The sequence below is a fragment of the Triturus cristatus genome, chromosome 5_2 (genome assembly GCF_964204655.1).
Source record: "Triturus cristatus chromosome 5_2, aTriCri1.1, whole genome shotgun sequence".
Lineage (NCBI taxonomy): Eukaryota > Metazoa > Chordata > Amphibia > Caudata > Salamandridae > Triturus > Triturus cristatus.
The window spans coordinates 1,132,671,364-1,132,693,675 of NC_140588.1; the positions used below are offsets into that span (position 1 = coordinate 1,132,671,364).

The 22,312-nt window shown below is 49.9% G+C and overlaps 1 protein-coding gene across 1 annotated transcript in view; it reads left to right on the top strand.

The window, feature by feature from the left end:
• Positions 1 to 22,312, top strand: part of LOC146829900 (vomeronasal type-2 receptor 26-like) — a 169,983-nt gene that overhangs the window by 98,178 nt on the left and 49,493 nt on the right. Inside the window, exon 3 of the mRNA XM_085606745.1 lies at positions 6,051 to 6,174. Coding sequence (XP_085462871.1) covers positions 6,051 to 6,174 — 124 coding nt within the window. The remainder of the gene's footprint in view (positions 1 to 6,050; positions 6,175 to 22,312) is intronic.

Genomic DNA, 22,312 nt, shown 5'->3' on the forward strand with positions numbered 1-22,312 from the left:
ATTATATCATCAAAGGTAGGTGAAAGGCAAATTCCAACTCCTCGTTCCCGGGAGTTCCATAAGGAAAAGGCAGCAGCTACTAAAACAAAAATAGTACATGCAGGCGTCTTGACTTCCACACTCCGTAAGCACAGACACAATGTTAATGGCAATTTTCAGAACGCCTGCATACAGTACCTTCCTGGGCAACTTCTCTCTGGAAGGTTGGTCTTGCCCAATGCGGTCCCCCAAACAAGCGGCCACTCGAGCCCGAGCAGCCAAATGGCTCCAACAGCCATTGTAGCCCAATCCAAGCCATAGACGCAGCGGCTCCTCTCGCGCTGCTCCACACCAGGGTAAATGTCACTCCCAGGACTCACAGGGGAGAATCTGCAGACTCCGGTCTTTTTCCCAAACCATGAGTCAGCAAACAAACAACGAATGGCTCGTCCAGCGATCCCGCAGGTAGACGAGGGGAACAGCAACCGCAACCACAGCTCCCTGCTACTCAATACAAAAAAGCTCCAAAGCCTGTAGCCACGAGGAACGCCGTTCCTCACTAGAATTACGCACGCAGGCTAACGTGCGATTCTACCTAAAGTACTAGAAGGCCCCTCCCATCAGGCCTTCTGGGACATGTAGTTTCTGTTTATTTCCCTTGATTCATAGCGTAATGCAGGCTCAAGGAGTCAGATCCTGACACCCACATCCCTGCAGTCATGCTCACTAACACTGAGCATACCGGTACTGTATTTAATTCATTCAGACACCATATCTGGACAGCCCATGGGAAACTGGTCCCTGACCTTCCAGATGTAGGAGGACTGATGGCAGAAGGCATGAAGACTGGAGGGACCATGACCGAACTCCAAGACACAATGAGAAAACAATGGTGGCAGGAGACAGGACAGCCCTGGAATGACATGGGTCTCCAGGTTGCATTCTTCTACACCATCCTCAAGAGGGGATTAACCACGGGGATCCAGACCAGATTAGATAGTGTGAGCAGGCTAGACACTAAAACCTTGGTGGAAAATACAAGCACACATACTACACTATTACCAGATGCAGTTAGGGCTATAATTGCATCTGGCCCTCCTCAGTACCCCTTCACTGGTTGAGCTCGCGTTCGACTCCAATTCCTTCCATGTCTTCACTATGGGGTAATTCTTATCCATATCACCTTCATACGGTAATATTGCTCCTCATCACTGTTCTTGCCTCTATTCTCCATCACCGATGCACTTTCCGTCTTCATCACTTCTCTCGCTCATGAGAACAGGCTGTGTCACCTTGAATTCACATGCCTTCTGCCTATTTTGAATCCTGAAATTCATACCGTTGTAAATAGTGCAACCTGACAATCATTGGTTAACTGAGGAGACTGTGTGTTGTATTTTTCTCTTATTTCTGCCTAGATTCTAATGTCTTGTTTCCTGCCTCCTTCCCCGTTTTCTCCAATTACTTCACAGGCAGTGTGCTCTTAGGCTTGTCATTACTTTTGTCCTGATGATGATCTATGTATCTTGTTATAGATCGAAACGTCGTCGACTTGTTGAACAGCATGCACATTAAACTCATGTGTTAAAAGTAGTGCATTACTGTTTACTTTCTAAAAAGCTTGCCCCTATTATCTGGATCGGGGTTAAGCTTGGTTGTTTCGCCTGAAAAATGTCTAGATATATGTGATTGTCTCTATGTTTTGTTTGTCGAAGGACACAGGACTGTGTCCCACTCTATCACGCTCTGTGTAATTTCGATTAATCACGTTTAAATATTAAATCTGTATGTCCGGCTGGACATTTTCACTTAGTATAGCACTGAATCTGGTCTATATTCATTGGTCTTACACTTATGTATGTTTGAAGGACCAATTGTTTTTTCAAAATAGCAAGTACCCAAGGTCCTTCCTACCTTATGGGTTCCCTTGTTTAGAATAAACACATGCCTATCAAGCAGCACATCACAGGTGGGGTCCCCCATAAACCAAAAACAAACACACACCCGGGGAAAACCCTGATCGATTCCAAAGATAGATAGTTATACCAAAAACAAGTCCGAGAAATACCACCAAGCTAGATACTACATGTAGATAGGCACACTCAACCAATCAGGACATGACAGGCACACCACATATAGGGGCATATCAGCAAGGGCTGGCGATATAATTATCGCCGCTTTAGCGTCCGTTTTTGGGTGAAAAGCGGCGATAATTATATCGCAGTATCATCAAGGAAACACTAGCGCGTGTTTCCTTGATGTAGAGCCCGTTTTTTCACAGCCTCGCCTCGCATCGCTAATGAGATGCAAAAGAGGCGTGGCTGTGAAAACAACACCTGTTAATATCGTGAAGGCAGCTTCGCGATATTAACAAGGAGGTGCAGCGATAAAAAAAAACGCGCTACCTCAGCCTTAACTCAGGAATTTAACACCTGTTAAATTCCTGACTAAGGCATACTTTTAATGGAATATGGATTATGCTGATAGGACCACAGGATCCTATCAGCAATGTTATCGCTGTTTTCAATGGAACATCGCTGGAAAACCAGCGATGTTCCCTTGAAAACACCGCTATCACTGAAATATTATCGCCATAGCGCTATGCGTTGTAAATATAGCGTTATCATGGCGATAATATTCAGCGATAGCTGGCGATAATTTTTCTATCTCTATGAACGGCCAGCGATAATTATCGCTGGCCGTTGATAATATGCCCCATAGTGATCACGCTCCCCTCATGCAAGACATCTGGTTAAATACACACTGGGCCACACCAGCTCTCCCCAAGGTGGAGAGTCGTCTGTGTCCTAATCAGATGCCCGTGTTTATTGATTTACAACTGAGATGCTTTTTTGGAATTATTGTACCTCATGAACTGTATAAATTGAAGGCCAATACTTTGTGCATCAATAGATTTCGAGCAGACGCATTGTGCCGAGGCTCTCTCAGCCGCAACATTTAATTAAACCGACTTGTTCCTGTTTTGCCAAATGCCTCTTGTCTTTAGCTTTATTTAAGGTGAATCCATATCTGAGCAACAGAGAGAGGTGTTAGGGCGAGAGGCACTCATCGATTGAAGCTCAGGATCACCTGCTTTTATAGAGCTCGGTTTTGGTAAAGATTCAGGCTGTTTGATGATGGCTTGTAAAGAATAGAGAAAGTCCTTGTGGCAAAGTTAAGTAAATTGTCCAGACGAGACAATGTGAAACGAAGAGACTCAACAAAAGACTGTTGCAACAGCCAAGTTTGCTGAGGACAAATTAGGAAACTGGCGTTTTAGCTCTTTGAAGAGAATACAGGGGTGCATTTACCTGATGCTCAAAAGTAGATGTGTGTGAAATATGCGTAATTTGCTTTCACATAACTAATGCAAAAGTATATGAAATTATGCATAATTACATGAAATGCTAATTCGTAACTTCAATCTACATTTTAGTTCGAAATGCATCCTTGCATTAATTTTGGTTTGCGCGCAGGATTAAACAAGGGAACCGCAAACAGCAGCCACTCAAGGTGCGCTCCGGTGCGCTCCGGTGCGCTCCGGTGTGCTCCGCGTGTGCTCCGCGTGCGCTCCGGTGCGCTCCGCGTGCGCTCCGGTGCGCTCCGGTGCGCTCCGGTGCGCTCCGGTGCGCTCCGGTGTGCTCCGCGTGCGCTCCGGTGCGCTCCGGTGTGTTCCATGTAAAATTATATTTATTGAATACTTTGGGGAATTTTCCAGAGCAAGCGTAATGTGAAATAACCAAAGTGATGTGAGTGTAGTTTAAACTTCCTGAGATCTTGATTCCTTGCTACTGTTTATGAATTACTTATGAATGCTTCCATATTAATGGAGAAGTCGAAGTATACTGCAATGTTTCGGCTGAAGTCACAGGCAATAAGATATCGGGGGCTTGGGTAGGGTGGAGAAGGGAGGCTGAAGTGGTAGGAAGTAGCTGATTTTTGTTTTAGAGGAGTTGTGTTTAATAGTCCTGATCCAGCATCGAGGCATTTGAAGGAGGGCAGTGGTCGTGCACTAATAGAGAACAGTTTTGGAGTCCTAAATGTAGAGCTAATATCAAAAACCAAATTAAGCAACAATTGTTGTCATGGATAAAGTAGAGATGCAGAAGAAAAGCCCCAGGACTGAGCCTTGTGGGACTCAAACTGATAGAGATTGAGAGAAAGAAACCCCAAGATATTGAGAAAGAGCAAATGGGGATACAGGAAACCAGGCCCTTGATGTCAAGAGTGGGCAGTGTGGACAGTAAAGAGCGATGACCAGCAGAGTCAAATGAAGCAACAGAACAAGAAGTGTGAGAACTTCAGGAGGTACATGTGATGCACAGAGTCTACTGAGCCAAGCATGAGGCGAGGGCTGACCCTGCTGAGTGCAACGAATAGAAGCCAGATTCAATGGAATCCAGCTGCTTATGGGTGATGATAGTAGCCGTGAGGCACTTGAAAATCAGTTCTTCAGGCACTTTAGAGATGAAAGAGAGCAGGAAGACAAGACACTTGTTGTCAGAAATGGAAGGGTCGGAAGATCTTTGTTTAGGAGGGTTATGGCTGCTGTTGATTTTGGAGAGCGCTAGAAGAGTGATCTGAGACATTTCTTAGGCACAAAAGACAGACAAGGGGTTAATATTTTGGGCGTGAAAATGGCAAGTAGTCCACAGGATTGGTTGGCCAATCAGAGTATGGGTACTTGCATGGTAGAACATGGGTGGAAAGATATAGGGCTTTAGAGAGGTGAAGGGTAGCCTAGGCATGATAAAGAAGGGGGGCGTGGCTTCAGAGTTGAGTTTGCAGGTAGCTCTAATGTCTAAGATGAGAAGTAGGATGTAAAGTTTTCAGTTGAGAGGGAAGAATGAGTAAAATGCATGCAAGGAAGGGAGACGGGTATTGGTGGTTACTGTGAAATGTTGAGGGTGTGTTTGTAATGGAGAGATTCCTTTTTGAAAGCGGGGGGATTTGGACAGTTGTGATGTTACATGTGAAATTGCTTGTGGCATTCTTGTGTGACTTAAGGGGGCTTATTTATGAGCCCCTTGTGATGTTGTGCCTCAAGTTTCGTGACGCACCGACGGCACAACCTGCTGCGTAAAATTTACAAGCACATGTATAGCCACCCTGCATGGCTTTACATGTGCTTGTAAATCTAGCCTCATTTCACACAACACGCTGTGTGTTAGGGGTGTGACATGGGTGTTGCTGTGGGTGTTCCCATGCAACACCCATGTCCACTGATACATTTCCAGTTTACGAGCAAGCATCAGGATGGCGGCAGTTTGTGCACCAGCGCGGGGAAAGGCACGGAGATGTGACATGTTGCCGTAAATATGTTGCATCCCTGTGCCTGGAAACTAACGCAGCGTGGCGCAGCGTTTTCTTTCCAATATATAAGCCCCAAGGCGGCTTATTTATGGGAAAATAATGCAGCGCGGTGCTGCAAGGTATTTTTCTGCGCCACGCTGCGTTTGTTTCCAGGCACAGGGATGCAACTTATTTACAGCAGCATGTCGCATCTCTGAGCCTTTCCCTGCGCTGGCGCACAAACTGCTGCCATGCGCCGTCATAGGCACCCTTGCACCAGGATGCCTATGCCATGAGGAGATTGTTTTTGTGCAGGGAGGTGCTCCTTCATGCACAAAAACAATCACTTGAGGTGATTTCCTCTTCTAATGTGTGCTTTAGAATGCAGCACGCATTGAAAGAGGAAAAAACGAGGAGAAATGAAAACATGTCTCCTCGTTGCCGCTTCCCACGCCACCCCTGGGGGCGACTAAGTTGGTTCACAGGTGTCCTCTCTTTGAGGCAACACTTCCAGGACTTTGCCTATGTGAGGTGCCATTTCTAGGTGGGACTCATGGGTCATTGTCCAAGGAGTTTGGTACTTCTGAGCTGTAAAGTAACTTTTAAATGATGTGGAACCTTGTAACAAGCATCTGATGTCCATATGTGAGTTGGATAAAACGTGCCCTAAACACTGCTGACGGTTTTTTTCTGATAGATCCCCAGAATATTTGTCGATCCATTTTCATGATTTCTGTTATGGTTTCAGTCTCTGACTCTGTTCCCTGCTCCTGCTTCAGGTCCCCAGCTCCTTCTGCAGTGAGAGCTGCCCTCCTGGGTTCAGGCAGTCTGTGAGGAGAGGGCAGCCCAGCTGCTGCTTCGACTGTGTTCCTTGCCCTGCTGGAGAGATTTCAAATATCACAGGTGAGACTAAGCCCTTACTTGATTTGCTAATATAACGTTTGTCAGGATGTGAAAAACCTGACAGCAACAAAAATAATATGTTTTATTTCATGCGATATGTTATATGTTATGCAGATTTATAAAGTGTGATATCATCCCGGAGGGTATCCAGGCACTGAGCAGGTGTGAGCCTATCAGCACCGAGGGCCTAGTGGGACTACTCTAAATGCCAGGGGGCAGACTTACAAGCCCCTTGCGCCGCTGGTGCGTCACGTTGTGTGACGCACTGGCGGCGCAACCTGCTGACTGATATTTACAAGCACAGGTAAAGCCACCCTGTGTGCCTTTACCTATGCTTCTAAATATCGGCCCTGTTCACGAAACACTTTGTGTGTTAGGGGCGTAACATGGGAGTTCATGTGGGTGCTCCCACGCAACACCCATGTCCACTGGTGCATTTCCAGATTTATGAGGAATCGTAAATCTGGAAATGCGCCAGAATGCTATGCCACCCTAGGGGTGGAGTAGCAAGGTGCAACCAGGGGAAATGTTTTCATTTCTCACAGTTTTTTTCCTCTTTCAAAGCCTGCTGCATTCTACAGCGCGCATTGGAAGAGGAAATCACCTCAAATTATTTTTTCTGTGTAGGAAGGCACCCCTTTCTGCACAAAAACAAGGCATCCTTGCACCATGTTGCAAGGATGCCTGCGCCGGCGCATGGCAGCAGTTTGTGTGCCAGCGCAGGGAAAAGCACAGAGATGCGACATATTGTTGTAAATATATCGCATCCCTGTGCTTCAAAACTAACACAGCGCAGCACAGAAAAATGACTTGAGTCGCGGTGCAGCGTTAGTTTCTTCAAAATCTGCCCCCTTGTCTTTTGTTTCTTGGAGAACTCAAGAAGTAAAGAGGAAGCTCTTATGTGTAGGTACCGGAGCTTTAGGAGCGATGTAGGAAACGTTCTGATCACCAGATCGGATCTGCTTTTCTGTATGCGTGGGATTTATGCAAGTCTCAGTCTGTAAGAGTGGAGGTGTCTGGAAGGTTTGTGAAAGCAGATGCGATTGTGGAGGTATGCCGGGATAGTGTTATGTAGTGCCTTGAAAGTGTGGGTGATGAGTTTGCATTGCGCTCCTCCAGGTATTGTGTGATGAAAGTGCGCTATGGAACGTTGAGAGTGGTTCTGGCCACTGATTACTTAATCGTCTGCAGCCTTCTGGTGAGATTTTTGTTGATCCTGGAATAGAGGGCGTTTTAGTCCAGCTTACTTGTAACTAGGGAAAATATGATGATTTTCCAGGCGCTATTTGATAATCTTCCTCAGCATCTTCGGGGAATGGATGCGTGAGGTGGCGGCGGCATTGGCTAGGGCTGTCATGTGGAGTTTGCTGTTAATGATGATCCCAGGGTTCTTGGAGTTGGAGGTGGGGGTGGGTGTTGGTACAAGCTCTGTTTCCCACCAGGTGGAGTCCCATGGTGATGTGCGTTCCCCAAAGATTATGATTTCAGTCTTGCCGGTGTTCAACTTTAGACAGCTGGTCTTTATCCAGTGGGCAATAGCTGAATGCTTAAATTACTAATCAACACAAACAGGAGACGCATTTTATGAGTGGGTTACCTGCTGGGCAGGGGCGGTTCCTCTATGAGTGTGCAAGGACATTGCCTCCTGTATTTGTTGCTCCCCTGACTCACAGACTAAAAATGTACCTATAAATAAGAGATTTATATTTTGGACCACAGTACTTTTAGTATTTCAATTGTGGTACCGCAGGCAGAGCCAGGTACAAGCTGCAGGCAGATGCCTTTCAATCACAAGAGTGTGAGCTGGGTGGGGTGGACCTTAATTATGGACAGCAGATAGGCTGGCTGCGTCTACACTTAGGGCCTGATTACGAGTTTGGTGATCTAGGAACCGCCATACCTGCAGTTGTGGACCGACAGCCACGAGCTCTGCAGTCCGACCACCATGTTACGAGATTGCATTTGAAAAGACCGCTGGTGAACCGCTGACACCACCAGCTATCTGCAGACCATGTTGGCTGCAGTTGGGGAAAAGCTGCTGCCATGGGCGGTACTTAGGAGTTCCACTGCCGTCTATAATATGAGTTGGCTTTCCGACAAGCTGACCACAGTGGCGGGACTGCCATCTTCAAGTCAGCAGAAACTAAGGCTTTGGGGTGCATACTCACCTAGTTCCTGTTCTTCCCATCAAAGTTTGATGTGGATCCCTTTCTCTAGGTCTCCCCTTTACAGCAGCAGCCTCGCCGCGAAGAATACAACCCTGTTTGCTGAGATATACAGGTAAGTCCCTTTTGTATCATATACTCATTGCCTCGACTACTGCTACTGGGCCAGATTCCGGCAATGGGTAGGTGGCATTTTTCCACATGTATCATGCATATGTGTACATTTGACATATGTGCAGTCAAAATGCTCACACAGGCATCAATATATCTGGAAAACCCTTCACCATCGCCGCAAGAGAGCCACAGACACGCCGTGGTCAACTCTTAATACACAGTGGTCTTCTGGAGGCCACGGTGGTGGGGCAGTCAAACTGCCAAGCTCGAAATCAGGCCCTTCAGGCACATGTCAGGTTGGACAGGTGTTTTTCTGTGACCAGCATGACATGCACACTTGGGATCTCTCCTACCTGTGCACTGTTAGTGAGCTTGGGATTACAGCCTTCGCAGTCTCTTGAGGAGTGCAAATGTTGCTTTATTCAGCCAATCCAGTGGTGCTGTTATGCTGTTTTCGAATGTTTACAGCATGTGAGCCACATCTAGATTGGCTCATGAGATGTGAGTAGACCTAGTCTAGCCTTGTACATTAGGGAGGCAGAGCAGGGGTGGGAGATGTGGGTTCACAGAACATGGCCAATCACTGCACGGCTTTTGTACGAAGGAATGCAGTGATTGGCTATTTTCTACTCCCTGCCCTTGTAATAATGCAGAAGACAAGGGCGTGGAAATGATGAGGGTGAGGCGGCAGCCTGACAGAGTTACTTTTTTGCATCTATCTATCAGTCACTCCACCTTCAAAGAGCAAGTACTTCTTATCTGGTACTGGCTGTAACTTTTTTTCACAACAACATTCTTTACGCTGTAGTTACAATTGAGAATAACACTGAATTTGTGAAGAGGTACATGATAGCTTGATTATTTGTACTTGAGGCAAGTCAAAATGAAAAAAAACCCTGTGTAACTTGCGCTACAAAATACTGTCCCCTTGGTGGTGCACACAGAACACCCCACCTCAGTTCTCCACATATGGCTGTCTTCTGCATAATTTCATTGCAGAATGAAATGAAGGAATGCTGGAGACCGCTGGCATGGAGACCATCTATTGGAGTGCGACTGCTGCTCCCTGTAAATGTGAAAGCAGCAACACTGCTTGTGGTAATGATTAAAGCACCAAATGCACTGTGCCAGCAATATTAATCATTCAAAAGAATGATGGCTTCATTATGTAAATGGAAATTAAATGTTCGAGGCATATGAGCTGCAGATTACACACTTTTGCATAGATCTCCATCTGGTGTTGGGCCCGGATGTTTGCATTTTGTTTTTCCTCTTGGAAAGTCTTTTGAAGTCATGAGGTCGGTGACTCCTCCCTTGGTTCGTATTGCGCATGGGCTTCGGCTCCATCCTCAGATTGTTTTTTTCCGCCATCGGGCTCGGATGTAATACTTCGCGCTCCGGTTCCGAACATTACAGTTCGACGATCGAAGCGGAATCCTCGCTCTCCGCGGTATTGTTCAGATCCTGATCTCCTCAATCACCTTCTTCTTCGACACACCTTCGATTCCAGTCAACGACGGCCGCCTTCGGGCCTATCCAGGCTCCGGTCCCGGCTGATGGAAAGAACTCCATTCAAGAAGTGCCCTCGATGTGGGTCCAAATTCCCCCACACCGATCTTCATGAGGTATGCAACCTCTGCCTCTCCCCTGAACACGAGGCTCGAGACTGTCCCACCTGCAAGTCTTTTAGATCCAAAAAGACTATTCGAGATCGAAGGGCCAGACGAAAAATGGCGCACTCCTCGACTTCCGTTCCAGTCGACATCTTCGGGGACGACGTCGAAGCTCCGGGACAGCAGCACACCGAAGAGGACCTAGTCAGTGCTTCCGAAGCCGACGACTCGGATGTGGAGGACATCACCCCGGCACAGAGAGTCGTGAGTAAAATACCCCCTCCCACACCCGCGCCGACACCCAAAAAGGCTTCGGTCACACCTTCGCCTCCGGGCCTAGGCAAGACCAAAGACCCTGCTTCGAACACCCCACCTTCGGGCCCGGTGAAGAAGCCTAATAAGCCTACCGGCGGCTCGGGCTCGAGCCAGCCTGCCAGCAGTGCTGATAAACACACTTCGGCACCAAAGAAAAGATCGGCCTCTACCTCGACACCGAGCTCCGCACCAAAGCCCTCGGTGTCGAACCCAGCCTCTCGGTGCCGACCACACATCATAAGACCCTCGGCACCGACACTCCAGCGCCGAAGCCTGTCTCGGCGCCGACCAAAAAATCGGAGGTTCCAAAAAAGCACGGCACAGACGAGCCTAAAAAGCCATCGGCCCCGAAAACTTCGTCGCCGACCGAACAGCCAGTGTCGCAAGAACTATTTACACCGGATCCTTTGCTAAAGACACTTACCAAGGATCCAAAAACTGGACATTTGGCACTGTCTTCTAAAAAGAGACATTTGGACAAACCATCTCCACCTCCAAAGAGGAAAGACTGTGCTACCTCCCCTTTCAGAGTGCCTTCCCCACCTCCTCCACCCTCTCCACCTCCGCCCCCTCCGCCTTCTCCACCCCTGCCTCATTGCTCTCCGACCCCGTCTCCAGACCATGATGATCAGGGGGACCCATACTACGGCCCAGCAGATGTGCCACAAGACTTCACCCCTACAGGATCCCCAGACCCATGGGATGACTATAATAATCCAGACATTCCAGATGTCCCACAAGATGACCTTTATCCATCCAGGCCATCTCCACCAGAAGACTCATTAGGTTTTCACCACCTACTTCAGAGGGTGGCACATTACCATGGGGTAGAGCTACACACTGACCCAGTAGAGGAAGATTTCCTCCTAGACACCTTTGACACAGCACATAGGTCTACTTCTATACTACCTATGCTCAAAGGGGTAATAAAACATGCGCCAGAGGTTTTTAAAGACCCAGTCAGGGCTAGGGTCCTCAACCCACGCATAGAGAAGAAGTATAAAGCTGCCCCCACCAATCCTGCCTACATCAAGGGGCCAGCGCCACTGGATTCCCTAGTGGTATCCACTGCAAGGAAGAGATCAAATTCCCAGGCGTCAGGCGAAGCACCACCGCCTGACAAAGAGTCAAAGCTCCTGGACGCGTCAGGAAAACGCACTGCATCACAGGGAGCCAATATATGGCGTATCGCCAACACTCAAGCGCTATTGGCCAGATACGACAGAGCGCATTTTGATGAACTAGAAACCATCATGCACCATCTCCCAGAAAAATACAAAAATAGGGCCAATGAATTAATTCAAGAGGGTAAGACCATAACTAACACCTCTATACACTGTGCCTTAGACGCAGCAGACACAGCCTCCAGGGCCATTAACACTAGTGTCCTCCTCCGTCGCCACGCTTGGCTGAGAGTTTCAGGCTTTAAACCGGAGCTACAAGCCTCCATATTAAACCATCCATTTGATCAAGAACATTTATTCGGTCCAAAGGTAGATGAGGTCCTCGAGAAGATGAAGAAAGACACAGATACGGCGAAATCTATGGGAGCCCTACAGTCACACCCTCCTAGGCGCTCCTTTCGCCGCTCTTCCTTTCGGGGCACGGGCAGAGGCTACTCCTCAGATAGCGCGTCCACGTCCTACAAATCCCCTCCTCAATCCACCTTCGCAAGGGGTTATCAAAGAGACGGCTATAGAGGCAATAACAATAAAGGCAGAGGCAAAACAAATACCGCCCGCTCTGCCACACCGCCTACCCAATGACTTTCCCCTGCTCCCTCCAGACCATCCCACTCAGGTCGGGGGCAGACTACAAAATTTCCTTAACGTCTGGGAGTCCATCACATCAGACAGATGGGTGACCCAAATTATTCGTTCAGGGTACTGCCTAGAACTCACATCTACCCCCCCCCAACATTCCACCCAGGCAACGCCCAATGTCACAAGAACATTCCACGTTACTAAAACAGGAGGTAATCTCCCTCCTACAAAAACAGGCGAAAGAACAGGTCCCCGCCAATCAGCAAAATGTAGGGGTCTACTCCCTATATTTTCTGATACCAAAAAGAGACGAGACTCTACGACCTATCTTAGATCTCCGGCCTCTAAACACATACATACATTCGGACCATTTTCACATGGTAACACTTCAGCAGGTACTTCCGCTCCTCTCCCAGAACGACTTTCTCACCACACTGGACTTGAAAGACGCATACTTTCACATTCCGGTACACCATGCCCACAGAAAGTACCTCAGATTTGTAGTGGACGGGCAACACTACCAGTTCAAGGTGCTCTCATTCGGGGTCACAACAGCACCAAGGGTATTCACCAAGTGCCTAGCGGTAGTGGCGGCACATCTCAGAAGACAGCACATTCACGTCTTCCCGTATTTGGACGACTGGCTGATAAAAGCCACGTCCTACAACCAATGTGTACACCACACCGCCACTACAATCCAACTACTTCACCAACTAGGCTTCACGGTGAACCACCAAAAGTCCCAGCTAATACCATCCCACATAAAGCAATACCTCGGTGCCACCATAGACACCTCAAAAGCCATAGCCTACCCCAATCCGGACAGGATTGCAAGCATTCAGGCTTTGCGTCAGAAATTCATACTTCAACACTCCCTCCCAGCAAGAGTGTTTATGCAACTGATCCGTCCATCACCACCCCCTTTTGTACCGCTTTGTTCACCATAAGTTGGCAGGGTATGCTCAGACGTGAGTCCCTTGCTCACTTTGCCACTGGATTCAAGCAAGCCTGGCTGAAGACGGCTGAAATGACAGAAACCGGTCCTAGGAAGCTTGTTTCCGGTCCAGGGAAAGCATGGCTTGGCAGTTCGGGCTGGACTGTTCCCATGAGGCACAGGGTCAGACTGATTTGCATATGGCCATGTCTGAACTGGGGTGGCAGAGTGGGCTAAAGAACGGTGATGGATCAAACCCAGATCTGTTGACTGGGTGTGAGTGTTTGATTGGTTCTGATGCTCCGTCCATCACCACCCCCTTTTGTACCGCTTTGTTCGCCACAAGTTGGCAGGGTATGCTCAGACGTGAGTCCCTTGCTCACTTTGCCACTGGATTCAAGCAAGCCTGGCTGAAGACGGCTGAAATGCCAGAAACCGGTCCTAGGAAGCTTGTTTCCGGTCCAGGGAAAGCATGGCTTGGCAGTTCGGGCTGGACTGTTCCCATGAGGCACAGGGTCAGACAGATTTGCATATGGCCATGTCTGAACTGGGGTGGCAGAGTGGGCTAAAGAACGGTGATGGATCAAACCCAGATCTGTTGACTGGGTGTGAGTGTTTGATTGGTTCTGATGCTCCGTCCATCACCACCCCCTTTTGTACCGCTTTGTTCGCCATAAGTTGGCAGGGTATGCTCAGACGTGAGTCCCTTGCTCACTTTGCCACTGGATTCAAGCAAGCCTGGCTGAAGACGGCTGAAATGCCAGAAACCGGTCCTAGGAAGCTTGTTTCCCGTCCAGGGAAGGCATGGCTTAGCAGTTCGGGCTGGACTGTTCCCATGAGGCACAGGGTCAGACTGATTTGCATATGGCCATGTCTGAACTGGGGTGGCAGAGTGGGCTAAAGAACGGTGATGGATCAAACCCAGATCTGTTGACTGGGTGTGAGTGTTTGATTGGTTCTGATGCTCCGTCCATCACCACCCCCTTTTGTACCACTGATAGGGATGATGGCCTCTTGCATTTTCATAGTGCCTCATGCAAGACTCCAGATGCGTCCACTCCAAGAGTGCTTAGCGTGCCAATGGAACCAGGCCCAGGGGCAACTGACAGATCTGGTGATGGTAGACGGTCGCACCCATCGCTCTCTGCAGTGGTGGAACACCACAAATCTTTCCAGAGGTCGACCGTTCCTGGACCCGGTTCCACAAATAATCCTGACAACAGACGCATCGCTCTCCGGCTGGGGAGCTCATCTACTACACCTCACAGTGCAGGGCACATGGACGCCGCAACAAAAGTTACTCCATATCAACCATCTGGAGTTACTGGCAATCTTTCTAGCCCTAAAATCCTTTCACACACAGATTTTAGGCAAGGCAGTCCTTATTCGCACAGACAACATGACCGCCATGTACTACATTAAAAAACAAGGCGGCACACACTCTCCACAGCTCTCTCAACTAGCACAGAGCATATGGAGATGGGCAATTCCACACAAAATCTTTCTCCTAGCCCAGCATGTCCCAGGAGTCCAAAACACCATGGCAGATCTGCTCAGCAGACAGACGCAGCAGATCCACGAGTGGGAACTTCACCCGCAGGTTCTTCACCTGTTCTTTCAGATGTGGGGGCATCCACAGATAGACCTATTCGCCACCCATGAAAACAAAAAATGCCCAAGCTTCGCCGCCAGATACCCACACCCATTGTCCAAAGGCAATGCGATATGGATGAACTGGTCAGGCAAATTTGCGTACGCCTTTACACCTCTCCCACTAATTGCATTAGTGGTGCGAAAGCTACAACAGCACTCCCTCACACTGATTCTAGTAGCTCCAACATGGGCCAGACAACCGTGGTACACCACGCTGCTGGAACTCTCGGTAGTGCCACACCAAAAGTTGCACCTCTCCCCATGCCTCCTAACCCAGAACCATGGACCCAGCTCAGCTCAACCTTGCGATCTGGCTCCTGAGATCCTAGAATTCGGATACCTTAACCTTCCCCCTGATTGAATGAACGTCATCAGAGAAGCTAGACGCCCTACCACTAGAGCCTGCTACGCTGCCAAGTGGAAAAGATTTGTTGTTTATTGCCATAACAACACAATCAACCCTCTAGACGCATCCATACAGCATATCATATGCTACTTACTCCATCTACAAAGATGTAACCTAGCATATACATCCATTCGGCTAGACCTCGCAGCAATTGCCGCTTACCTACAAAACAGACAGCACCTATCACTTTTCAGAGTGCCTGCCATTAAAGCCTTCATGGAAGGCCTAAAACGAATAATTCCCCCCCAGAGTGCCACCCTCACCTGTGTGGAACTTAAATATAGTTCTCACAAGGCTAATGGGACCGCCTTTCGAACCTCTGCATAAATGCGAACTGTAATTCCTCACATGGAAAACAGCTTTCCTTGTAGCCATCACCTCCCTTAGAAGGGTCAGTGAGATACAAGCACTTACTATACAAGAACCTTTTCTCCAAATGCACCCGAACAAGGGTGTCCTCCGTACCAACCCAAAATTCCTACCCAAAGTCATCTCACCCTTTCATCTAAACCAATCGGTAGAATTACCGGTTTTCTTCTCGCAACCTTAAACTGTTGCAGAAAGGGCTCTACACACACTGGATGTTAAAAGGGCCTTGCTTTACTATATCCAGAGAACACAACCTTTCAGAAAGACAAAGCAACTGTTTGTGTCTTTCTCTCCACCTCATAAAGGCAACCCCATCTCTAAATCAGGGATAGCTAGGTGGATTGTAAAATGCATACAGATTTGCTACCACAAAGCAAAACGCACGCTATCTGTTCCCCCTAAAGCCCACTCTACAAGAAAGATAGGGGCTTCTATGGCTTTTCTAGGGAACATCCCATTAGATGATATCTGCAAGGCAGCTACATGGTCAACACCGCACACTTTCACTAAACATTACTGTGTAGATGTGCAAACCAAGCAACAAGCTAGTGTGAGCCAGGCTGTACTAAAAACACTATTTCAAACCACTGCAACAGATACCGGTGGTCGCCGCTAAGGTTGGGAACTGCTATATAGTCTATGCAAAAGTGTGTAATCTGCAGCTCATATGCCTTGAACGGAATATGCTACTTACCAGTATGCATCTGTTCTTGGCATGTAGAGCTGCAGATCTACACACGCCCACCCGCCTCCCCGGCTACCTGTATCTGTTCCAGTCTATCTTATTTAGAGACAACACACATGGGTTTCTTCACTATTATTACTACGCTCCATCTTTCCCTGTTGGCGAAAAACAATCTGAGGATGGAGCCGAAGCCCATGCGCAATACGAACCAAGGGAGGAGTCACCGACCTCGTGACTTCCAAAGACTTTCCAAGAGGAAAAACAAACTGCAAACATCCGGGTCCAACACCAGATGGCGATCTACGCAAAACTGTGTAGATCTGCAGCTCTACATGCCAAGAACAGATGCATACTGGTAAGTAGCATATTCCTTCTCTAGCATGGCCCACATTAATTTGAAGTTGTCTAATTTTCAGACTTCAAAGTCAACATGCCTTTGATTTCAGCCTAGCTGCTGAGCTGTGAAGGGTCCACCGGGGGGTTTCTTCTCGTCCATCAATCAATCAATCAATACATTTATAGAGCGCGCTACTCACCCGTAAGGGTCTCAAGGCGCTGAAGGGAGGGGGGGTGCTCCTACTGCTCGAAGAGCCAGGTCTTGAGGTGTTTCCTGAAGGTGAGGTGGTCCTGGGTCAGTCGTAGGTGGGCGGGGAGGGAGTTCCACGTCTTGGCCGCCAGGTAGGAGAATGATCTTCCTCCGGTGGTGGTTCTACGGATCCATGGGACGGTGGCGAGGGCAAGGCTGGCGGAGCGGAGTTTGCGGGTTGGAGTGTGAGGCGGTTATTGAGGTATTCGGGGCCTATGTCGTGGAACGCTTTGTGTGCGACGGTGAGGAGCCTGAACGTGATCCTATTGCTGACGGGGAGCCAGTGCAGGTCTCTCAGGTGGGCTGATATATGGCTGTTGCGAGGGATGTCGAGGATGAGTCATGCGGATGCGTTCTGTATGCGCTGGAGTCTTTTCTGAAGTTTGACTGTGGTTCCTGCATATAGCGCATTCCCGTAGTCTAGTCGGCTGGTGACGAGGGCCTGGGTGACCGTCTTTCTAGTTCTGGTAGGGATCCACCGGAAGATCTTACGGAGCATGCGTAGGGTGTTGAAACATGAGGATGAGATGGCGTGGACTTGCTTGGTCATCGTGAGAGAGGAGTCCAGGATGAATCCCAGGTTGGGTGCGTGGTCAGTGGGTGTAGGTGCGGTGCCCAGTGCTGTGGGCCACCAGGAGTCGTCCCATGCAGATAGGGATGGTCCGAGGATTAGGACCTCCGTCTTGTCTGAATTCAGTTTCAGACGGCTACGTTTCATCCATTCCGCGACGTTTTATTATTCCTTCCTGGAGGTTGAGTTTGGCGGTGGCTGGGTCTTTGGTGAGGAAGAGTATCAGCTGGGTGTCGTCGGCATATGAGATGATGTGGAGGTGGTGGTTGCGTGCGATGGCAGCGAGGGGGATCATGTAGATATTGAAGAGGGTTGGGCTGAATGATGAGCCTTGGGGTACGCAGCAGATGATTTCGGTGGCCGCGGAAGGGAGGGAGGCGGACTCTCTGGGTTCTGTCGGAGAGGAATGAGGTGATCCAGTCCAGAGCTTTACCTTGGATCCCGGCATTGTGGAGGCGGGTTATTAGGGTGCGATGGCAGACTATATCAAAGGCGGCTGAGAGGTCTAGGAGGATGAGGGCGGTAGTTTCCCCATTGTCAAGCAGGGTCCTGATGTCGTCGTGGCTGCGATGAGGGCGGTCTCGGTGCTGTGGTTGGTTCGAAATCCGGACTGGAATGGGTCGAGGGAGCCATTGGCCTCGAGGAATGTGGTCAGCTGTTTATTGACGATCTTCTCGATAACTTTTGCAGGGAAGGGAAGAAGAGAGATGGGGCGGAAGTTTATGAGGTCTTTAGGATCCGCTGTGGGTTTCTTCAGTAGGGCGTTGATCTCTGCGTGCTTCCAGCTCTCTGGGAAGGTGGCGGACGCGAGGGAGTTGTTTATGACATTCCGTAGGTGGGGTGCGATGATGGTGTCGGCTTTGTTGAAGATGTGGTTAGGGCATGGGTCGGAAGAAGAGCCGGAGTGGATGGTGTTCATAGCATGGGCGGTGTCTTCAGTGCTGATGGGAGACCAAGCGCTGAGGGTGGTTGTAGGGGGCATTGGTTCGGTGGCTGGGGGCGGAGTCTGGTGCCGAAGCTGTCGTGTATATCGGCGATCTTGAGGTGAAAGAACGTGACAAGGGAGTTGCAAAGGTCTTGCGACGGTGTGACGTCGTTGCTGCTGGCACTGGGGTTGGAGAGCTCATTTACGATGCTGAAGAGTTCCTTGCTGTTGTGTGTGTTGTTGTCCAGCCGCTCTTTGAACGAAGTCTTTTTGGTGGTGCGGATCAGCTGGTGGTGTTTGCGAGTGGCGTTCTTGAGGGCTGTTTTCTGTCGTCTGTTCGCGGCGCCAGGTTTTCTCGAGGGTTCGGCAGGATTTCTTTGATGTCGTCGGTGAACCATGTGGTTTTCCTGTTGCCAGGCTTGCCTGGAGGGTTCTTCAGTGGTGCAAGGGCGTCGGTGCAGTTGATGATCCACTGTGTGAGGTTGCGGACTGCGTCGTTGGTGTCAGTAGTGTAGATTGGTGGGCTCTGGCTCAGTGATGTGGTTAGCTGGTCTGTGGTAACTTTGCTCCAGCATCTGCGGGGGATCTGTTGCGGGCGGTGGTGGGATGTGGTCTTCTTAAAGGTGAAGTGGATGCAGCTGTGGTCGGTCCAGTGTAGTTCGGTGGAGTGGCTGAAGGCAACGTGGTTGCTGGCAGAGAAGATAGGGTCGAGCGTGTGACCGGCGTAGTGGGTGGGGGTGTTCACCAGTTGCTTGAGTCCGAGGTAGGCGAGGTTGTCGAGCAGGGTGGTGACGTTGTTGTCGTTGTTATTCTCCAGGTGGAAGTTCAGGTCACCTAGGAGGATGTAGTCTGACGAGGCGAGGGCATGTGGGCTGATGAAGTCGGCGATGGCTTCACTGAATTGTGTGCGAGGGCCTGGGGGTCTGTAGATGAGGGTTCCTCTGAGGGTGGTCTTGGGGTCGGTGTGGATCTGGAAGTGTAGGTGTTCAGCGGTGGTGAGGGCATCTTCAGAGTTGGTCGTGACGCCGACGGTGTTCCTGTAGATGATGGCGATTCCTCCTCCGGTTTGGTTGACGCGGTCCTTTCGAGTGATCTTGTAGCCATCCGGGATGGCTATGGTGATGTCAGGGGCTGAGGAGGTGTTCATCCAGGTTTCTGTGAGGAAAGCGACTTTTGGTGCTGTTGTGTCGAGGAGCGTGCTTGTGGACGGAGCGGGTGTTGAGCAGGATGCACTTGAGGTGGTTGTTGTTGTTGCCTGGTCCAGGTGGTGGGGTGCAGGCTTGGACGCAGGTGTATTTGCAGACTTGGCAGTAGAAGGGCCCGTGGGTGCACTTCGGGTGGCTTGGTAGCAGGCAGGTGGTCGGCCGGTGTTGAGTGCGTGGAGGGTGGTGGTGTTGTATCTCCGTCGGGTTTCTTGGTTTCGGCGGGGGCCAGGGGTTCTGGCGCTGGGCGCGGTCTAGGCACGGACGGGCACAGATGGGCTTGCCTTTGGTGCGCCTTCAGCGTGCCAGCGGCTCACCCGCTGCGCGGCCTCCATATGAGGGGCTGTGGGAGGGAGGAGCAGCTGGGAGGCGAGAGGCGGGAGCGGGGCGGCGAATGGGGCACCAGGGGGTGGGGCCGCAAGGGAGGCAGCGGAGGGAAAGCGCGAGGGAGGGGAGCGGGTGGAGGGGTGATACAAAAAGGAAAAAGGGGGCAGGGCAGTCAATCAATGGCAACACAATAAAGGTCGGAATCAGGCAAACCAAGCAGTTCAGGACACAGCGGGTAGCGGCAGCGAGACAGCGGCACAAGAGGACCGTGTGGCAGCTGCGGGGGGCGACCTACCTGGTGACAGGGTCAAGGGTCCATAGTTGGACACTTTAAAATGTTGGTGGCTGGTTGGTGTACAGGAGTTCCAATGGCATCCTGAACTTCTTCTCTTTAACTTGCATCATGAAGAGATCCCTGCGTGTTTCTAAATCCAGGGTGATGGAACCATCAGGGTAATTATTTTCACCCTTATAAATTATTACAGGTAGGCTACCTGGATGCAAGCAGGAACGAGGGACCTGCAGAGCCAGCTAAAACAAACACAGATAAAGCAATTTGTTTTTGCTATGGAAGTTTTGCTTTTGAACTTTTGCATATGAAAGAACAGAGTGGCTCAGTTATATCTTACAGCAAGATGAACGTAGCTTTTTCTGGTTGTAAAAGGCCCAAATCGCTGAATCGGGCTATTTGTGACAAGAATAAAATTATTTTCCCATGTACCAAACCCTATTTTCCAATTCGGTAACCTAGTACCGAATAGCAAAATGGGTTTGCGATTTGGTATTAGGAAGGGGAGTGTTAAGGGTGTCCCTTCCTAATAGCAACTCGCAGTGGTATGTTAGAATGTACTGTGATCGAAAAGCGCTAGCAAAACATTTGCATTTTACAGCCAACTCCGAGTTGGTGATAACCCATTCGTTGTTGTTCCCCTCACGCCTACGGGTGGTTACGAAAGGGGGGACACACTTTTTCGACGCTCCGTCTGAGGTCTGGGACTGGCTGGAAGAAACAGGGCAACACAGTGGCCCGAAACCTCAGGACCCGAGCGCTGGAGGACGTCGAGAGCGGCGTCGGCGGAGGGAAAGACGCGGAGGGACGGGGCTGGGCCTTCCTGCAGCGCCTAGCCCGGAGAGAATGCGATTGGAATGCCAGGAGGCTCTTGAAGCGGTGGCGACACTGGGGTCTGTGAGCAGTCAAGGGGACATACCTGCTCGCGAGCATAGTGATACTGAAACTGACAGATCCTCCTCTCCAGCTGCCATACTCTTGGAGGACCAGATGCTGCCGGTGGTGACAACGCAAACTGCCGACATTATCGTGTGAACACTGCCTTGTTGGGATCCGAGCAGGTACTGGTGATGTGGGGGGGTAAAGTACCTCTCACTGAACTCCCATGGGATTTGGGGTTGTAGACCTTACTGTTTTCCTCTTTGATGTCACGCGGCCCCTCCCCCCCTTGTGTCAGTGAGTGTGGACTAGCTGAGGTTTCGCTGATAGGCTGGGGGGGCAGCGGAGATTTCCCCGCCCAAGGAGTGGAGGGCACGGGACACACCTGATCCAGCCAATAGACGGTGGGCGACGGCAGTGCGCACGCTCATACCCCTGGGGTGTGTTTTGACACAGCTGACAACCCAGTAGGCACACAAGGCGCAAACAAGGGTGACATTAGGCTCTATTGACTTGGGATCAATTACTCTGCCACTAGCGTCCACCAACTAACACCTGACCTAGTATCCTATAGGTCATTGAGTTATAAGTTTGGACGAATGCCCGTTCTGGGGTTTGCCCTCGCAGTTCTGCGGTTTTTGGTTTTAGTTGAGTGCACTCAGCAGCGCACTGTTGTTTGTTTGTTCATTCGTTTCTTGCAGCGAGCGACCATGACAGTTGTGGTAGTAATCAGTCCCTTTGGCTGGCCCACTCCTGGCCCTGTCCTTCATATGGTTCTTCTTCCTTCCCGATGGCGGACACTGAGTTAGTTACGTGGAACATACGAGGTATACACACACCGGCGCGCCGCTACTCTGTCTTTGCCTACCTCCAGCGGCATGGTGTGCCATAGCCCTTCTCCAAGAGACCCATATGACCCAACCAGAACTCGGCAAGCTGCGCACTAGGTGGAGGGGACAACTGTTTGGGAGCACATACTCTGCGCATGCCCGGGGCACACTTATCTGGGTAAGGGCGGGTACACCCTTTACATGCACAGACACGGTGATTGATCCCGAGGGGCGATGCACTCTGGTTAGGGGGAAATTTAATGGGCAACCTATACTCTTGGGCTCGATCTATGCCCCAAACGTCGACCAAGCATCATTTTTGGATCAACTCTCAGTGGCGCTAGCGCCGTATGTGGGTCTTCCATGGCTACTGGGTGGGGACTTTAACGCGGTGCTTGACACGTTCCTCGACAGGTCATACCCGCCACTCAACAGTACACAGGCGATCTCAAACGCGAGAAGTCTAACGGAATGGCTGGCGCGCTGAGCGTTATGTGATGTATGGCGTGTCC